General features: G+C 41.8%; 1 protein-coding gene across 2 annotated transcripts; it reads right to left on the minus strand.

Annotated features, from left to right (window-relative positions):
- Positions 1–1,546: 1,546 nt before the first annotated feature.
- Positions 1,547–16,391, minus strand: dkk2 (dickkopf WNT signaling pathway inhibitor 2). Of its 2 annotated transcripts, none has more exons than XM_086210232.1 (4): positions 15,894–16,391; positions 5,711–5,861; positions 4,839–4,970; positions 1,547–3,534 (listed from the first exon to the last, which is right to left on the minus strand). In XM_086210232.1, the coding sequence occupies exons 1-4, from the start codon at positions 16,089–16,091 to the stop codon at positions 3,284–3,286; spliced, it is 732 nt and encodes a 243-aa protein (XP_086066358.1). In that variant the 5' UTR covers positions 16,092–16,391; the 3' UTR covers positions 1,547–3,283. The 2 variants fall into 2 exon arrangements, with proteins under 2 accessions (XP_086066358.1, XP_086066357.1); XM_086210231.1 differs by having other exon boundaries at positions 5,711–5,864.
- Between the last annotated feature and the right edge of the window lie 249 nt (positions 16,392–16,640).

Raw genomic sequence — 16,640 nt, forward strand, 5'->3', positions numbered from 1 at the left:
AGCGGCACAACAAAGATGCTTTTTCACATTGTCTGTTAGAGGCGATGGAAAAATATGTCACCCCACTGGAAGAAGTTAAAACAGTGAAGTTGCAACCTTTCTTTGCCTCTTCAAAACCTTTCAGCACATGTTGTCACATTCTCTGAGGTAATAAAGGCTGTAATTTCACAAAAATGACTATATTAGTTCCCACTGAAAAGATATATTGTCTTGTTTTAACACAGCATTTACCACAGATTGTCTGTTGATCTCATCTGCTACACATCAGCCTAAAATGGCTCCTCTGAGGACTTATTTGTACTCATGGAAATGTATCAAACGAAGACAGTTTGTTGGTCATTTTACAAACCTCACCTGTTTCATTCTGAACAATGAATATTTCAACCATATGGTCAGCGAATATCTAATTTAAGTTTTTGTGACGGGTCCCACTTGGATACTGACGTCTGTCGAAGTCACAGCAGTTTTTGTTGTTAAGCCCTTCAAGGCAATTCAATACAATTCAAGATTTAGGGGCTTGAAAATTACGCATGTGTCAAAGGTAATGCTTTTATTATTCCCAGTATATCTAGAAACACTGAATCTCCGTCCCCCTCTATCTCTAACTATCTGCTGTAAAACTATTCGCTTTAAAACTGACTTGACTTGGTTTGCATTCATGTTGTGTGGCTCCATAATGTGTGCTTGTCACAGCGAACTTGACCTTTAACATCAAATGCTATTTTTCATGTCATCTTTGAATGTTGGATGTTTGAATTTGGAGGAATTCCCTCAAGGTGTTCTGGAGATACCTCATCTATCCATTTTCTTCCACTTATCCTGTTAAGGGTTGTGGGGGGGCTGGAGCCTATCCCAGCAACTTTCGGGCGTGAGGTGGGGTTCACCCTGGACAGGTCACCAGTTCATCACAGGGCCAACACATAGAGACAGACAACCATTCACACTCACACTCACACTCACAGTCAATTTAGAGTATCAATCAGCCTCGTCCCCTCTTGATGTCTTTGGACTGTGGGAGGAAGCTGGAGTACCAGAGAGAACCCACACAGGAACAGGGAGAACATGGAGACTCCACACAGAAAGATCCTGTGCTGGAGCCAGGACTCAAACCTGGAACCTTCTTGCTTTGAGGCGACAGTGCTAACCACTGCACCACTGTGCCGCCCTTCTGGAGACACTGCATATGTCTTTGACCTTAGAACACCTAAATGTTTTCAGTTCACCCTAAAGTCCCAATGGACATTTGCAGCAAAACGTTCCAAAAATGTCATGTTTATGTGGAATAACTTACCTCTGATCTTTGACCACCAAAATAATTACAGTAAATCCTCGTCCCAGTGGACGTTTGCAGCAAATTTATTGTGAATTTTCTCCTCTGAAGCTGAACTCATCCGGCAAGGGCCTGAATGTCAATATGATGCACTACAGCTGTAACATAAACGATTCCATTCATATTTATATTCCGTCCTATGCAATGACACTTATGAGGCATCACACAAGTAATAATCAGTTGTGTGTAACCACTGATACAAAATACATTCTTTTATTCGTTCATCATTGTAAATACACAAAACAAATCAATAGGAAGTATTCACACAAACAATATTTAGTGGGATATAAATCTTAACACCATATACACACCATTTACACAAACTATGTGGGTAATTAATGTGCTTGTCTTGCTTTTAGGAATTATACATACAGATACATCTCAGTCAAAACTACCTATAGTCCACCCCTTTGTCTATATAAACATCTTCTCCACTACATTTTTTATATTCGATCCACGTGGGCTCATCCTACCTCATCCCTTTACTCTTCTCGCCTAGATTATTCTGCTGTAACATTTAGGATTCATATTTTTTATTATATATACATGATATACATTGATTCTTAAATACATTTTTATCGCTTCCAATCTATTTACAATATAAGAGCTTACCAATATTTTAAATGATTACAAAATACATGTTTGATGCTGTAAAAATATTTTAAGAAAAAGGAGAAAAATGTGACTATGTGGGTAACAACTCTTGAAAAGTTCCAGTACATCAAAACTGAAACAAAAAACACAAAAAAAAAACTAAAAACAACAACAACAACAACAAAAAACAGGGCCGAGGGCCATCAACAAAATGTTGATCCAAACTGAAATTCCTCTTGAAAACATCAGCTTCATGGAGAGTGTTTGTAATTCTAATCAATCTTCTCACGTCTCCTTTTCTACTGGCTTTGTACATGGAAAAAATTGCTTGTCCGTAATATCCTTAAATCCTGTGATTGGAAAAGCAGAACCATTCTCGGTCTGGTATCGCAACCACCGAGTCTGCACTGTAACACCACCTCAGTGCAAACAGTTTGAGCCACACAGTTGTATCACATTAGATTGCAGCTGCATCTGACAGATCAAATGATGTTTCCACAATGAATGCAATACTTTATCCCTCTTCTTGCGGCTAAACATTGAGTGAGGAGCTAATGTCCCAGATGAAACTCATCATTCTAAAGTAAATGTTCGTTTATTCTTTGGTTTAAGAGTATTATGCAGTCTCGGAATGCTGTTAGACAAGTCGTGAACAGTGTATGCATTTAAGTCCTCATATGATACGAGAGGTCTGGATATTGTTAATGGATGTGAATTGCAAAGCATAGCTGAATAGCCTGAACATAGCCCAACAGACAACACAGCATGGAACTATTCCAATCCACTGATAAAAGAAAGGATATTCATGTCTTTAGAGCAAATGGACTTTGCAGTTTGGTGAGGAATGCAGTAATAATATGGCTTCTCTGTTGGTAGGCTACCTGTTTGTACTCATAAGCTGAAGCTTGATGAAAGACGGCGACGTCTGCGGCTTCCATCTGGAAAAGGCCCTGCATCACAGCATCTACTGGTTATCTTTGTGGTTCCCTGAATGTCATGAAAATGTGTAAAAACACACCACAAGCTCAATAAACTCTCATACCCATGAGGTGTGTGTGTGTGTGTGTGTGTGTGTGTGTGTGTGTGTGTGTGTGTGTGTGTGTGTGTGTGTGTGTGTGTGTGTGTGGTGTGTGAGGGGTGCATGTTTGTATGTGGGTGCAGGGATGGACCACTCACAGCAAACACATTAAAGCATTTCCATTCGCTCTGCACTTGCTGAACAGCAAGTTTCAGTCTGGTCTGTTCTGTTAGCCTGTGTCTTTTACTCCTTTTCAATACAGCCACAACCCATCCTTAAAAAAACGTTCCCCAGGCAGATGGGAGAAAGAGGCCTCGATGCCGACAGCAGCTGCCTCCGCTTCAGATCTTCTGGCACATGTGGAGCCTGGACTTGGACGAGGAGGTGGCATCTTTCCACACCTTGCAGGAGAGGCCTTTGGCACAGTCACAACGCTGGAAGATTTCCAAGCCGTGAGAGCCTTTCTTCCTCTGCTTGGTGCACACTTCTCCCTGCCTCAGCACCGGCTTGCAGATTTTGGTCCAGAAATGGCGAGCGCAGCAATAGCCATCTGAGCAGTCAGATGAACGCAAGCAAGGGTCACCCTCGTGACCTGTCAGAGGAAGAAGGATCAGAGGTGAACCAAACAGAAACAATGCCTCATCGGAGCTTGCATTTAATAAGAAATTCTCTAGTGACTGGGAGTGTAGTGTTTACCTAAAGAAAGCAAAGGAAATGAAATGTATAATCAGTGTTCATTATGCTGTTAGTTTTTCCATACGGAAATGTTTATGCGGTCCTTTCTCCACATTTCAGTACAGATTGCATTATGTGTGGCCACGTCACAGACACAAGAAACATATGGTAATGGATTGCATTTAAATGTATAAAGCACTTTTCAAACTCTCATTCCCCCATTCACACAGTGATGGCTTTGGAAGAGGATTGAACTAAAAAACCCGCCGGAAATTAGCAGAGGACACAGCCGTTCCAAAGCTTTATGAAGCTCTCAGCATAAATCAAGCAAACCCTTCTTCTTCTGTATTTTTAACCAGATCAGCCCATCTGGTATAAGTTTCACAGTCTTGGCAGGATTACTGTTTAATTAGTACAACTTTGTCATGCAGGTCGTCTGCGAAACACTTTTAAATGTTTATCACTTGTTGCCAAATGCTGCTTCATGATTCAAACTAGTCATCCTGACAAAACCACACTTTTCTGATTTGTTATTTCAGTATGAAGCTAATCGTCAGCATGACCGACTGCTCGCCTGACTGCTTTAATTCCTCTGATTCTCCTGATGGAGGTTTCTCAAGCAGCCGCTTACATTAGAGTTTCTTATTGGGTAAAGAGAGGTAGTAATTCAAGTTAATGATTTTATTTATAGCAACTTTTAAGTGGTGCTAATATTTTCACACCAATTTCAGCGCTGCAGCCTGCTGTCTTGAGGCAGCATTTAGTCTTCAGTGTCTCATTACAGGTATTGCTTTATGAGAAGGCCCTTAAATTAACCTAAATCATGAGACCATGAACACGAAGCAGGGGGCTCAGAGAGTTATTAGCTGTAATAGCGCCAAACCTGCATTCTGTGGTTTTCACTTGTGTATAGGACAATGTGTGCTGTCAGGAAACGTGTTCGTATGGCTCTATGTAGGTGCAGAAACAGGAGGGGTATTGTGGTTTCTTCTAGGCTCCCTATGCTGGGCTTGGGGCTCACAGACACTGACACATGAGGAGAGAGGTAATTATCAACATAGTTTGTGGACTGGCGTCGCTCATCGACGACGTAGGGGATGCAGACAGTGAACAACAAGGGTTCAGCAATCCAGACCAGGTTCAGAGAGGAGGGTAAAGAAGATGAGAGGAAAGACCAAAGTGAACATATTTCAATCATCAAGTCATATGCAGTCATTTTACCTTTAAGGGAATGCTTAGCATGTGCTTTTCCACTTTTCCTCCAGCTGTGGTCTTTGGTGGAGAGTTTGTTATGTTCATCTAAAGCTGAGATGTGAGGTGACAGCACACTTTCAGAGATGGCCACGCAAATATCTGCAGATTGGTAGAGAATAGAATAAAGACACGCATCATACGAGGACCCGATCAACATTTTATCTCTGCATTCATGTTCTTTTACTCAAGAAAATGGAGGGAGCAAGTAAGAATATTGTCAGGTCTTGGCAGGGTAAACTGGAGTAATTAATAACATTAATTAAAGCCTTGTTCCATTTAGGTGGGCCAGGGATCTGCTATTGTTCGTGCTGGCTCACTGGAATAGCTGCACACCCTCAATGGAACACGACTAATTAATTTGATCATTTACTCCTGTGTTTACACTGTCAAGACCTGTCAAAATAGCTGCTGTTAAAAGAGCACGGATCCTTGTGGCGGACATATGAATGGTTGAATGACGTTAACGCTATGGATGGCAGATAATGTTAGTAGTTTAGGAAACATTATTTGCTCATTATTTACTGACATCTGGTTCTTGAAATTCTATTCACTGAGAGAGAGCAATGTTTTCTGATGTGTCACTAATCAGCGGGGCTACATTTAGGCATAAAAGCACTTCAGAAAATACGGTCAGTCAGGTTCATGCTGTGAAGTGTTGTAAACAGATCTCCTGCAGCAACACTGCACTGTTTGTTAGTATGATGCAAGACCTCAAACCTCCTCCGCCCATTCAGACTGTTTTAACAAAACTTCCTGTACTGTGGTCTTGTTTGTTCAGCAAAAGTCTGTTTCTAAAATAATTGCATAATATTTCAGTCAGACAATGTTTGTGCACGTACAGTTACTGCAGCGGCTTCCAGGACAGCACATGGCATCTCTGTGGCAACGCTTCTTCCTCCTGCGGCAGGTGAGGCAGCGCGAGGGAGCCTGTTGAGGGTTGTGACAGTAGCTTCCCACACTGCACTCCTTGTCATTGCTGCATGGGTACACCTGCTGAGGAGAGAGATATATTTACCAACACTGACTGCAAAAATATATGTACTACAGTAATTCTGTGGAAAAAAATGCTGTAACGCACATTCAACAAACTTTAGTTACTGCGTCACATTATACTGGATAGTGTGTTATAAATACACATCTACTGTTGTGAGTGCCATTTTATTTTGGCAAATAGTGAAACCAGCCCAGTTCATGAAGGAAGAAATCATCTTTCCAAGTACTTAATTTTCATCCTTACAGGAAGCGAACTATTGAATCCAGTTGTCTTAAGAAAGTATGCGAGTGAGCCCGTTTTGCACTCATATGATCATAGCATTGAGGGGAAGAAAAGAAACGTTTTTGTTCTAAAATTCACTTCAATATCTGCAATTTATCCCTTAATAATTCACAATTCCTATAGCCCAATTCCAAAAATGAACATTCAGCTTAATTCTCTTATCATGAAGTTGACTATAAAGGCTACAAGCATTTGTGGAAAATAAAAGTCACAAAATACAACTGAGAGAAGCTAAGAAAGAGAGAAACTTGTCCAGGAGGCGGTTAACTATCTTCATGCAGTCTGAGTTACTGCTGTTTCCAGTAAAGATAACCAAGAGTGAGCTGTTGTTACGCTGTGGTTTTGTGCCTAAGCATGAGCAGGCATTTTCTTTCAGAGATGCTGATTAAGTAATTTAGCACAACTGCAAATATACCAAGCAATGGCGTTAAGAAGCTAAAACCCCTGAATGGCACATTGCAGGAATGTGTCTGTGCACAACGGGAGTGAAATGCTGACACAGTTAGAGTCCATGTGATGGGTCAGCAGGAAGCATGCTTCCAAATGAAACTACAAAATATGCACATGGTTTGTTGGTCCAAGTAATCGAAACATTTTCATGCCTGCAGCAAGAGCCCGTCCATCACACTCTGGTAATGGAATATCTTTGGAACAGCTTCAGGGCAGGTTTTCAAATTTGGTGCAAACATCCATTTGGACTCAAGGAAGACATGAAATGATTTTGGCATGAAGGTGATACCTCAGGAACACCTCGAGGGAATTTCTTATTTCAAATACGGTACAAATGTTCACATGGACTTGGAATTATGATGTGATTACATTTTGGGAGCGAAAGGTCAAAGGTAACTAAATAAGTCTAGACTCTGTACACTTTTAATTATGATGATTTTACAATAATTTCATGAAATGCATAAGTAAGGACATTGTAAATCAAGAACCTCAAACATCAACTTCAATGTTCCAAAAATAATATTAAAAAAAAAACATATTCGATGTCATCTTGGTAAAGCTTTATTAAAACCTCTAAAATTTTGTACCGCAGCCATTATATTGTGAGGCTGGAAAAAACATGAATGTGAACTGGTTGCGGTCGAGTCACAAGGCTGAATATCAACAAGTTTTCCGCAGGGTGATGGACTCTATCTTTAACAAGCTGCCTGTTGCTAGGAGGGGCGCTAACATTAGCTGCTGCTGATGCTGCCGCTGCTGCTGGCCTGTATTTAGACATCCAAAGCTATGTTATTGTCTGACTCCATTGTTGTTTTCTTGTACACTTTTGGAACCAGGCCATCATTATTGAAAGGTTTATGTAATCTTGCTTAGACTGGCTGCTGAAATAGAAAACCAGCCAGACAAGTACAGGAACAGGTGAACATTGCATAGGGTCCCCTGGTAGTGTCATTTATTTATGAATTACCCAGAGGACCTGATCGAGAGAAGCAGAAGATCAGAAGCAGATTGAGGAGCACCGATGCGCAATTTTCCCCTGATTTTTCCCTGCTCTTCTCCATAATTCCCTCTGCCATGCTGTGCTGGTCACTGTTCCAACCCCTCTGCAGCTCTGGGGGAGAAAAGTGAACTACATCATGCTGCTTCCATCACATGAGAACATGCTATTCCCCACAGTTCAGGTGCCCAAAATGGCCAAAGGAGGCGCTAGTGCAACAACCAGGACGTACACCCTCATCTGGCTTCCCTCTGGCATACACAGCCAATTGTGTCTGTATGAACCACCCACAAGGAAGCAAACCAGCGGCCCACGAGGCAGCACATAAGATCTGTGCTCCCTTGGTTATTCTGTTCTGTTGAGGAATAGCACACAGCAGGGGGGCACTTTTGTTTTCATGGACTTGCTGTTGGATGCAGCTTCACATTTCCCTGTCAAACTGTGTCCAAGGACTCTTTTTGTACTGAGCCAATGATCAACTTGTTATCTTTTTCCAATTTAATTTAACAGGGCATATATTTATATTTAATGGTGGTGATTTGGCACTTCCCTTCACATTCCCTCCAAATAATCAGAGTGTAGAGTTGCAAAAGGCATCCCAGATCTAACTCTACAATATTTGCATACTTTTTTACACGCCAAGTGCCACAGTTGCATCATGCAGGTTCAACAGAGAAACTCAACACAGGGCTAATTTTGGTTGGCCAAAAAGAAGGATCGGAGAAAGAATAAACTTATTTCCAACCAAAAACTATAAATAAACTGTGTTGTTATTACAGAGAAATGTTAGACAGCTGCCTGGCAATGAAACTTTGAATGTTCTCCCTCTTAAGAGTCACTTTGTTTTAATCAGAGGTGTCCCTGCTGTTAGTCCGGATGCTCCAACTCCAAGTGTAGAACTACAATTCATTGTAATTACCCTGAGGATAATTCTTTTTTAGAGACAGTGCTGTTTTTCAGATGTAATGTTGATGTTTTGCGCAACAAGAAACGACTGCAATTCACCTTCATTTACTGTAGTCGAAGCAATAAAGATCATAAGCACTAGAGGGGCTTCATGGCTCAGTACCACTGGGGGTATAAGTGGGGAAAGCATGCCGGTTGTTTGCTTTGGGTGAAGTGACTCTTTGAGACTGTAAGACTGAAGTCCCTGTGAGGCCAATTTTACATTTCCAGTAGTGGACAACATGTTGTAGGAATTAATATTTCGCTCACTGGCATATGTTTTCTCAAGTACCCAGACAATGAAGCAATTACAATTTCCAAACCAGGAAGAAGTACTTTCTCTCAATTCCTCTCAGAGGCTTAATGAGTCTTCAGACATAATTGAGGGGTAATTTCTGTAGCTAATCATACTCCTCTAGAGTCTATTTAGCATAGCTTGCATGGTTTTTTTAGTATTTCTTGTTTTTACACAGAGAGCTTGAGCCATATTCCTGCTGTAAATAAAGAACAGGACGTCTTTTCCCTACATGGACTGAAATGACCAAGCTTGAAAAACCACCTTACAAACATCTACTGTCCACAGCAGCTAGATCTGCAATTAAGACCAAGCACACGTTTTCCATAACAAGTGTGTACACCCATGAGAGCTTTTACTGGAACTGCTGTCTTGATATAATTCCTTACACATGCAAGTCCCGTCGCCTTTAGACTTGGAGCCAGAGCAAAGGACTTTGACATAAACTGCATCACAAATCAAATGAACTCGGCATACAAATGAAATAATGTCATGAACTCAAAGGAGAAGGACATTTTGAACAGCTGCAGGGCAGCGTCCTGGCTCAGGTTCATATCTGTTGGGCAACACACACTAAATGTCAAGGATCTGTGTTTTTCCAATTGCTGAACATCTTTATCATCTTTTAAATCCGTCAGTTTGATTTTAAGGGATTAACTTTTTCAGCAGCACAACACCTTTTCATACATGGAGATGGTTAAAAAGATCAGGATATGAATTGTGACCAGTATAAATTATGTCCAGCGCAGACTGACATTAGAAATACATGTTTGGCTGACATATCACCACCAGCACCACAACCACATTTAGCTGGCGCTGCACTGACAGATCTGATTTAGTGTGGCTTACCACGGACTAACATGGAACAATAAACATGTGAGTGAACACGAAAAAGTCTTAAATCTGGGTAAAATCATTATAGCCACAGTAAATAGCAAACTCCATTTGGGGTACAAGGTCAGCGAGACGAGCTGCCATACCCAAAAGAAAAGGCATCGCTCCAAACATGAATGTGCACCAGATGTTTAAATCAACTCCCCTCGATATCAATATTTCAGCATGTTCTTAGTTGTTTCTCGATGTGCTTGTGCTTGAAAAAGATTAGACTCATTGGAAATTCGCCATGCTGACTTTCTATGGCTGGAAACACATGGAGGCTTACAGCCATGGGAAAACAAGGAAGAATATTAAACTGAATGCTCATCCATCATTTTGACAAAGGAAGAATTAACCTAGCTTAGAATAAAGAAGCAGTAGGACACAGCTAGCTGCACTCCAAAGTTCAAACATTCACTATGTGCCTGTTGCATCAGCAACTGATATGTCAAAATTGGAAGATATGTCAATTTAGACATTTTCTAATACACAATTCTTCACAATAAGCAATAAATGTGTTATTGCAGTGGGTTTGAGGCAATTTTTCCTCTGAGCAGACGACTTTCAACCATCTCCCATGCTGATTCAACCGTAAAAGCTGTGAGATCCTTGATCAGTTGCCTAAAAATAAAACCCCACCAGTTCCTTCGTCTTGCCTTCAAAATAAAAGCAGCAAGGCTTTATTATCATTTTTTCACAGCTGGCTTAGAGAACCTTGGTCTGAAAATTTCCAACCGTAAATCTTGTGATCCTATTACTCGCTCATTGTGAAGCTAACATCACTCCGTCTCCTGTGTGTTCTCTGTGTTGTGCTTTTACACACTTTATTTTTAAGTCTCTGTTTTCTTACTCAAGTAACCATATCCACTAATATTGATTAACTAGAATCCTGTTGTTTTTGGTGTTTTAAGTAATCAATTTTTGTATAATAAATTATATATTTGTCTATATCTAAGTCCAATAACTTGTTAGTAAATGCCTGCAACGTCTCTACCGAGAAAAAACAAACAAACTGTTGTTCACATCTCGTAGAATTATAAGACAGCCCAGTGAATTCAACTAAGCTAATAGCCTACAGGCTACAGCAGTATATACAAAAATCTTATCAAATTACCCTCTACAAGGAAGCAAATTAGTATATTACTACTAAAGTATTTCTTTAAGGCAGTAAAGACATCCAGTTAAGTGTTCTTGTGTGTTGCAATCATGAATAAAGTGTTATGCTGAACTGGGCTCTTAAATTGTTCTGTCAGTTTCTCATTCAGAATAAACTGTCCGTTTAGTTCCATCTGATGAGGGAAATGTGCTGGAAACATGGTCTGTGCAAGAGTTCAGCAGAGTACAGTGGGATTTTTTTTTTCCCTGACATGAAAAATGTACTGTTATGTAAATATGAAGACAAATGAGCTAAGCCATGTGTTTATACTTCATATTACCTGCTCTTACTTCTATCTGTCCCTCTGGTCAGCAGGACTGGATCGATGGCCACGCATTGCACATCTAAGTGGGTGAAGGGGGTTTGGGTGGATAAGAATGGTGCCTAACCTCTTCAATCACAGCTCAAACCACACGAAAACCCTTTGAAACCCAGTTGTACAAGACTGACCCTAAATCACATCTGATAATCTCGCTTTATCTTATCATAATTTTAAACGCCTCATTCGCAACTTCTGAGAGACGTGGCTTCATTTGGATGTATCGCATTCATCTCACATCTTGTCTGTGTTGCTCCCTTATTTTTCCTCAGACAGCCTTGACACATAAAAGCACAGCCATAGATCCTGTGCAGGAAGTGGGCTGGGAACTGTGTACTCTGCAGCCTCTCTTGGTATGCTGGTGAGACGATAAAGACGGAGACAGACAGACAGAGCGCCATAAGGGAAGCCCCCGGCGCTGTCTCGTGCTGCTCTCGTGCTGGCAACGCGCTGCGGCTTTGAAGAGGAACCTTAAATGTGCAACAATCTACTAGGGATTTACTGGATACACAGAGCTCTAGTGTTTGGATCCTGTATTTACATGTGGCGCGTCGTCACTAAGTACTGTTTATTTTAACGGAACTCTATTTTGAAAAGGAAAAAGTCTGTCAAATTTTGAGTCTGAAGGTTGAACCAAATTTTTCTTTTCACAAAAAAGTAAAGCCATGAAGTCCTCCCTTTAAAAACTGCAAAAAAAAAAAGTCTAATTGGAACAGTTTATTTCATTGTGACATAGAACTGATGTCCTCTGTATATGGCAGAGTGTAACTTAACCTAAGCACAAACGAATGCAGTTTATTTACAGGTGGCCTCAACCTCTTAACACCACAATGCCTGGAGGGGAACATAATGTCTGTAAATAACCCGGCAGCAAGATTGAAACAGTGACAATTAATATAGTAGGGCCAGCTAAATTGATGGTTGGAGGGTCAAGGAAAAGAGGGCGGGGCTTATGAATGGTCAATGATGATTCTCTTACCTGGCTGGACACAAAGCTTCCCTAAGTGAACATTTTCCTGCGGTGGCCACTGGTTCAGTGGGTTTGGATGGTTAATGGTACCGACAAATGATGGGCTTGGCAGCGAGTACTCAAGTCTTGCTTGAGTTCACTGAATGCCAGACTAACAATGTTTCTTCTAAACAAGTGTTGGTGCCTAAACCTATAACCTGAACCTGGCTAAGTTGTTGACACACACATGTTTTCTAGACTGTGTTCACATCTTTATACAACATTGGGTTCATTGGGTTCATCAACACCTTATGAATGACTGACCACTGCGCTTTTACTCCTGAGAGAGACGTCAAATTATACAGGCTGTCCTTCCTCCGGTTTTATCCACAAATCAAACAGCATTACAATAAAGCTTTAATAATACACACACACACACACACACACATATACATACACCACCCCCCACCTCCACCACTGTCATGATCGCTTTTGACCTTCAAAGATCAGGTTTGTAACGTGAAACTGTGAATGATGTTAATGAGTTGCAGAGGCCTTTACGGACTCAAATAAACGATGTCACTGAATAAACAAACGTCATCTACCCTGAAAGCACAGACAGACCAGATCAGATGACATAGGGATGGCTGCGCAAAAGTCATTCGTGCGAACCATGTCTTCAAACGCAGCTCTTTCATCACTCAAAACACATGTGTTTATGGGCATGTCCCTTTGAGCTTTAGATCCCAACATCTCCAAAAACTAGACCATCCTTGGGTTAAGTACACATTCTGAGTTGATCTTGTTCGTCGGACATTAAGTCACTGACTGCTAGCTTCAAAGAGTATCACAGGAAAAGAGGAAAAGCTCTTGATGCTAGTCTAGGAGGTGTAATCCGGTGGAATTGAAGGGTCCCTTCTCCTCTCATTAACAACTCCAATTACAGTAAAGAAGGCCAAACCACATGAGGCCCCTAATGGCTCCAGTTCAGGGCCCTCACAGCACCCAAGGGACCGAAAAACTGGAACGTCCACGGGACGGTTGAGAAAAACTGAGCGCTAACAAGCAGTCACACCTATTGCTGCCTTCCCCCTCTCTTTCTCAGCTCATTAGGATCACTTAACAGTCATTTTAGGTGTGTGTGTGTGTGTGTGTGTGTGTGTGTGTGTGTGTGTGTGTGTGTGTGTGTGTGTGTGTGTGTGTGAGGGGAGTAGCTAGTGCAGAGAGAGAAAGGACGTGGCTCCTTTTACAGGCCTCAGAGAGGGCTTGTTAAAGTAATCTCTGCGGTGAATTAAATAAAGAAACTAGTTAAGACTGACTGACCGGCTGCTGACGTTTTACAGACACATACTGCATGAATGCCGCCACGCTGTCGGTTCCCTTGTGGGTTCAGAGGTTAGAGTGGTGAGTACTGCCTGCCAGCGCTATCCTTTTCTGTTGGTTCCCTTCCAAGGAGCCAACAGTACCACCCACGAGTGCCGGCTGTCAAGGTCTCCTTTTTGGTTTTGTCGGTTTCACTCCAGTCAGGCTGATGTGAACAAGGTGAGACAATAGGAAAACAGTCAGCAGTTTACCCTGACTGAACGGTAAAGGACAGCCAAAACCTGACCCTGGTGTATACGTGTGTTTGTGTGTGTATTTGTGTATATGTGTGTATGCGTGCGTGCGATTAACTTACTGCCAAACGTTGTCAGCAGCTACAGGAAATAAAAGCACATATTAGGTTTGCAAATGCTTCCTATAACCAAAGACTTCAACTGGCATTTCTAATCTGATGGATGAAACCCCAAATTACACCCTTGTTTCCTTCTGCAGCGGCTCGTCTCCCTGGGGTGGCTGGAATCTCTCCCTTGATAATTTGCTACATTTGAAAGCAAGCCAATAAGTACGATTTATTGTGCGATTTATTGTAATTTTCTGCATTTTTTTCTCTGCAGGCCTTCCAAAAGAGCTGTCTCACACCATGTAATAAAGTTGTCTTTTTTTCTGTTATGGCCATGGGGATGAATTATATAGAGATTCTCACTTACATTGCTGGCAAGCTAACAATCACTCCCATCCAGAAGCCACTGCGACTTCTTCTGAGGTGTGATAATACGCCAACTATTCCTCACTTGCTTTAACAGCATGACAACTACAGTATAAATCTGTTGGTAGGATATCAGCACCGAGGTTTCCCATAATGCATATGCAAGAGGAGAAGTTGATGCATGGCCCATTTTTCCAACTGTACACCCAAACCTTAATCAGCAGGAATATGAACCCTTATAGAAATTAAATTAATGTTATGTGTTATTTGGTGCAATAAAACCTGCTAAAGTACATTTATGTCAGTTGTTATTACAAAGGCGGATCACTATTCTTAAATCAATGCCACACTTTACCTCGCAAAGCCAGAAAACATGTTATCTTTGATTTATTCTGCTCATAAATGACCAGTGAAGTTTGCTTTCCAGTGTCAAGCCGCATATCTGGCTAAGAGTGTGCTGCGGCTGTTTCTTCACAACTCTGGAAAACCTCCTGGCAGCACACTTATACCCCCCACCCCCACCCCCTCCTGCCATAAATGCCATCAGCCCTCCTCATTTGGACACCAGAGTACGGTGGTCTCCGCACACACATATTGTTTCCCCTCAGTCCACTCTTCCAAACCGCTCCAGATTATTGCAATGGCAAGGATGTAAGCAAGCGTTTAAATTGAGGTCTGGCAGCGTTGCTTGAGGTTTGATCCCCACACTCCGCAGAGGAGAGAAAGTGGCTTTTCCATAATTTTCTTCTGTCTGAGCTGGATGTCAAAGCGCTGCAAGCAGAAGTGCATGCTTCACAGAACGCTATCACAGCTGCAATGGTATTACAGTCGGTGGGGGGGGGGCTAAATAAAAAGTTTTATCTACAAGCAACCACCGGTGCAATAACTGCAGATGTAAGAGCAGGGTCAGCTGTTTCTGGGAGCTGATGAAGAGGCTCTGCTGTGATGGAGATGAGGCAGTGCCATCTGCTGCTCAGAAGGATATTTTAACAGCAAATAGGGAATATAATCAGACTCCAATATCCAAAAAAAAATAGGTTGGGGGATTGTTTTCTCCCCTATCAGTGTCTAAACCTTCAAAGCTGAAAAACTGTGGTAAAACCCCACCTTTTTATACGAAGAACCCAGCCAAGTAATAAAAAAAAAAAAAATCACCAATAATGTTCACAACTTTTTTATTCAGCCAGAGTAAAACCTGACACATTCTTAACATTTGTCTCCCTACCTTTGCTGTCAAATTACAATAATATGGCACTTTGTTGAAACAGCAGGAGTTGATAAGTCTTTGAGTGGGTATTAAGTGGTTGGTAAGAGTATCCCTCCGAGGCCCCGCAGTTAGAATCTCATAATCCCGGCGAGCGTCTGGATCACTTTAATGACACTAAGACCCAGACAGAAAATTACCCCAAGTGTTAACTTTTTCTCACATTTCTGCTGCCATTAATGATTTACTGTGGAAGTGCGCTGCGACCGACAGTGGCGTCAAGTCTGAAAGGCAATTAGGGTTTATGAGGGGTCCAATCCCTGCAGTTCTTAATAGCACGTGAGAGAGTGTTTTTATGGCATATGCCCATTTTATTTTTCACCTCAAGATTCTCCATATAGGCGAAATTGCGCAGGCTTTTCTCCAAACCACACTCGTAAGCGTTTGGTTAAAAAAACGTCTCCTTTACGCACTTGTGGCGTTTTCCACGTGAATCTACGAAGTCCTCAAACAGTGAAATAGTTACCTGAGCAAGGATGCTGTATTTCTTAGTGCTGCCGGTGTGGGCTGAGCGGTTTGAAGCGGGTGTCGGTGTCTCTTCCAACAGAACCGGCTTGATGGAGTTCGCCTTGGGGCGCGCCTCCGACACCTGGGATATCCCTGTCCTCAATGTAGTGACGAGAAACATGACAACGCAGAATCTATTCCAAGTAGAGATCAGCATCCTTGGAGAGAGAGAGAAAAATACTAAAATGCAGCAAAATTTAAAAAAAAAAAAAAAAAAGTTAAAAAAAATAAAATCTTGAAGTCTTTTGGCGCGAGGATGATATGGAGAGGAGTGCGCCCTGGAAGTGTCCGCGCCTGTCAGGCTGCGATGGAGAAAGTTGTGATGATCGGCCAACTTGTGCTCCTGAAAATGAATTCTTCAGCAGAATGCCATCGACACAAGCGTCCCGGAGCGGGAGGCAAACAATGAAGATCTCTTAAAATACTGATGCTCTGAAACTTGACAAGGGCTGTCCACTGTGTCTCTGGCTGTGAGTGAGCCCTCAGTGCTGCTGCCGGGTGTTTTATGATCTCGGATACTTTCTTTTTATAGGATTCTAATGAGTATGCTTCCTCCGCCCCTATTCACAACTGACAAAGAATGAAACTGATCTGTGCGCGGCACTGCTGCCTGCCTCCCTGCGCATTGTCGTCTGGATACCGGCACCAGGAGCCCCGTTGGGGAAAACCTATAAAATTATACACTGTGTATTTTAACTGGGCTCTT

This window comes from Aulostomus chinensis, chromosome 8 (genome assembly GCF_037954235.1).
Source record: "Aulostomus chinensis isolate RoL2024-O1b breed Wild chromosome 8, RoL_Achi_v1.0, whole genome shotgun sequence".
In the NCBI taxonomy this organism is placed as follows: domain Eukaryota; kingdom Metazoa; phylum Chordata; class Actinopteri; order Syngnathiformes; family Aulostomidae; genus Aulostomus; species Aulostomus chinensis.

What these genes read in the sequence shown, in the direction of transcription:
- dkk2 (XM_086210231.1), bottom strand. Translation starts at nt 16,091, where the DNA reads ATGCTGATCTCTACTTGGAATAGATTCTGCGTTGTCATGTTTCTCGTC. An exon ending in TGGAAGCCGCTGCAGTAACT is followed by an intron (nt 4,971 to 5,710) that starts GTACGTGCACAA and finishes ACCAATCTGCAG; the next exon opens with ATATTTGCGTGGCCATCTCT. An exon ending in TGCTAAGCATTCCCTTAAAG is followed by an intron (nt 3,535 to 4,838) that starts GTAAAATGACTG and finishes TTCCTCTGACAG; the next exon opens with GTCACGAGGGTGACCCTTGC.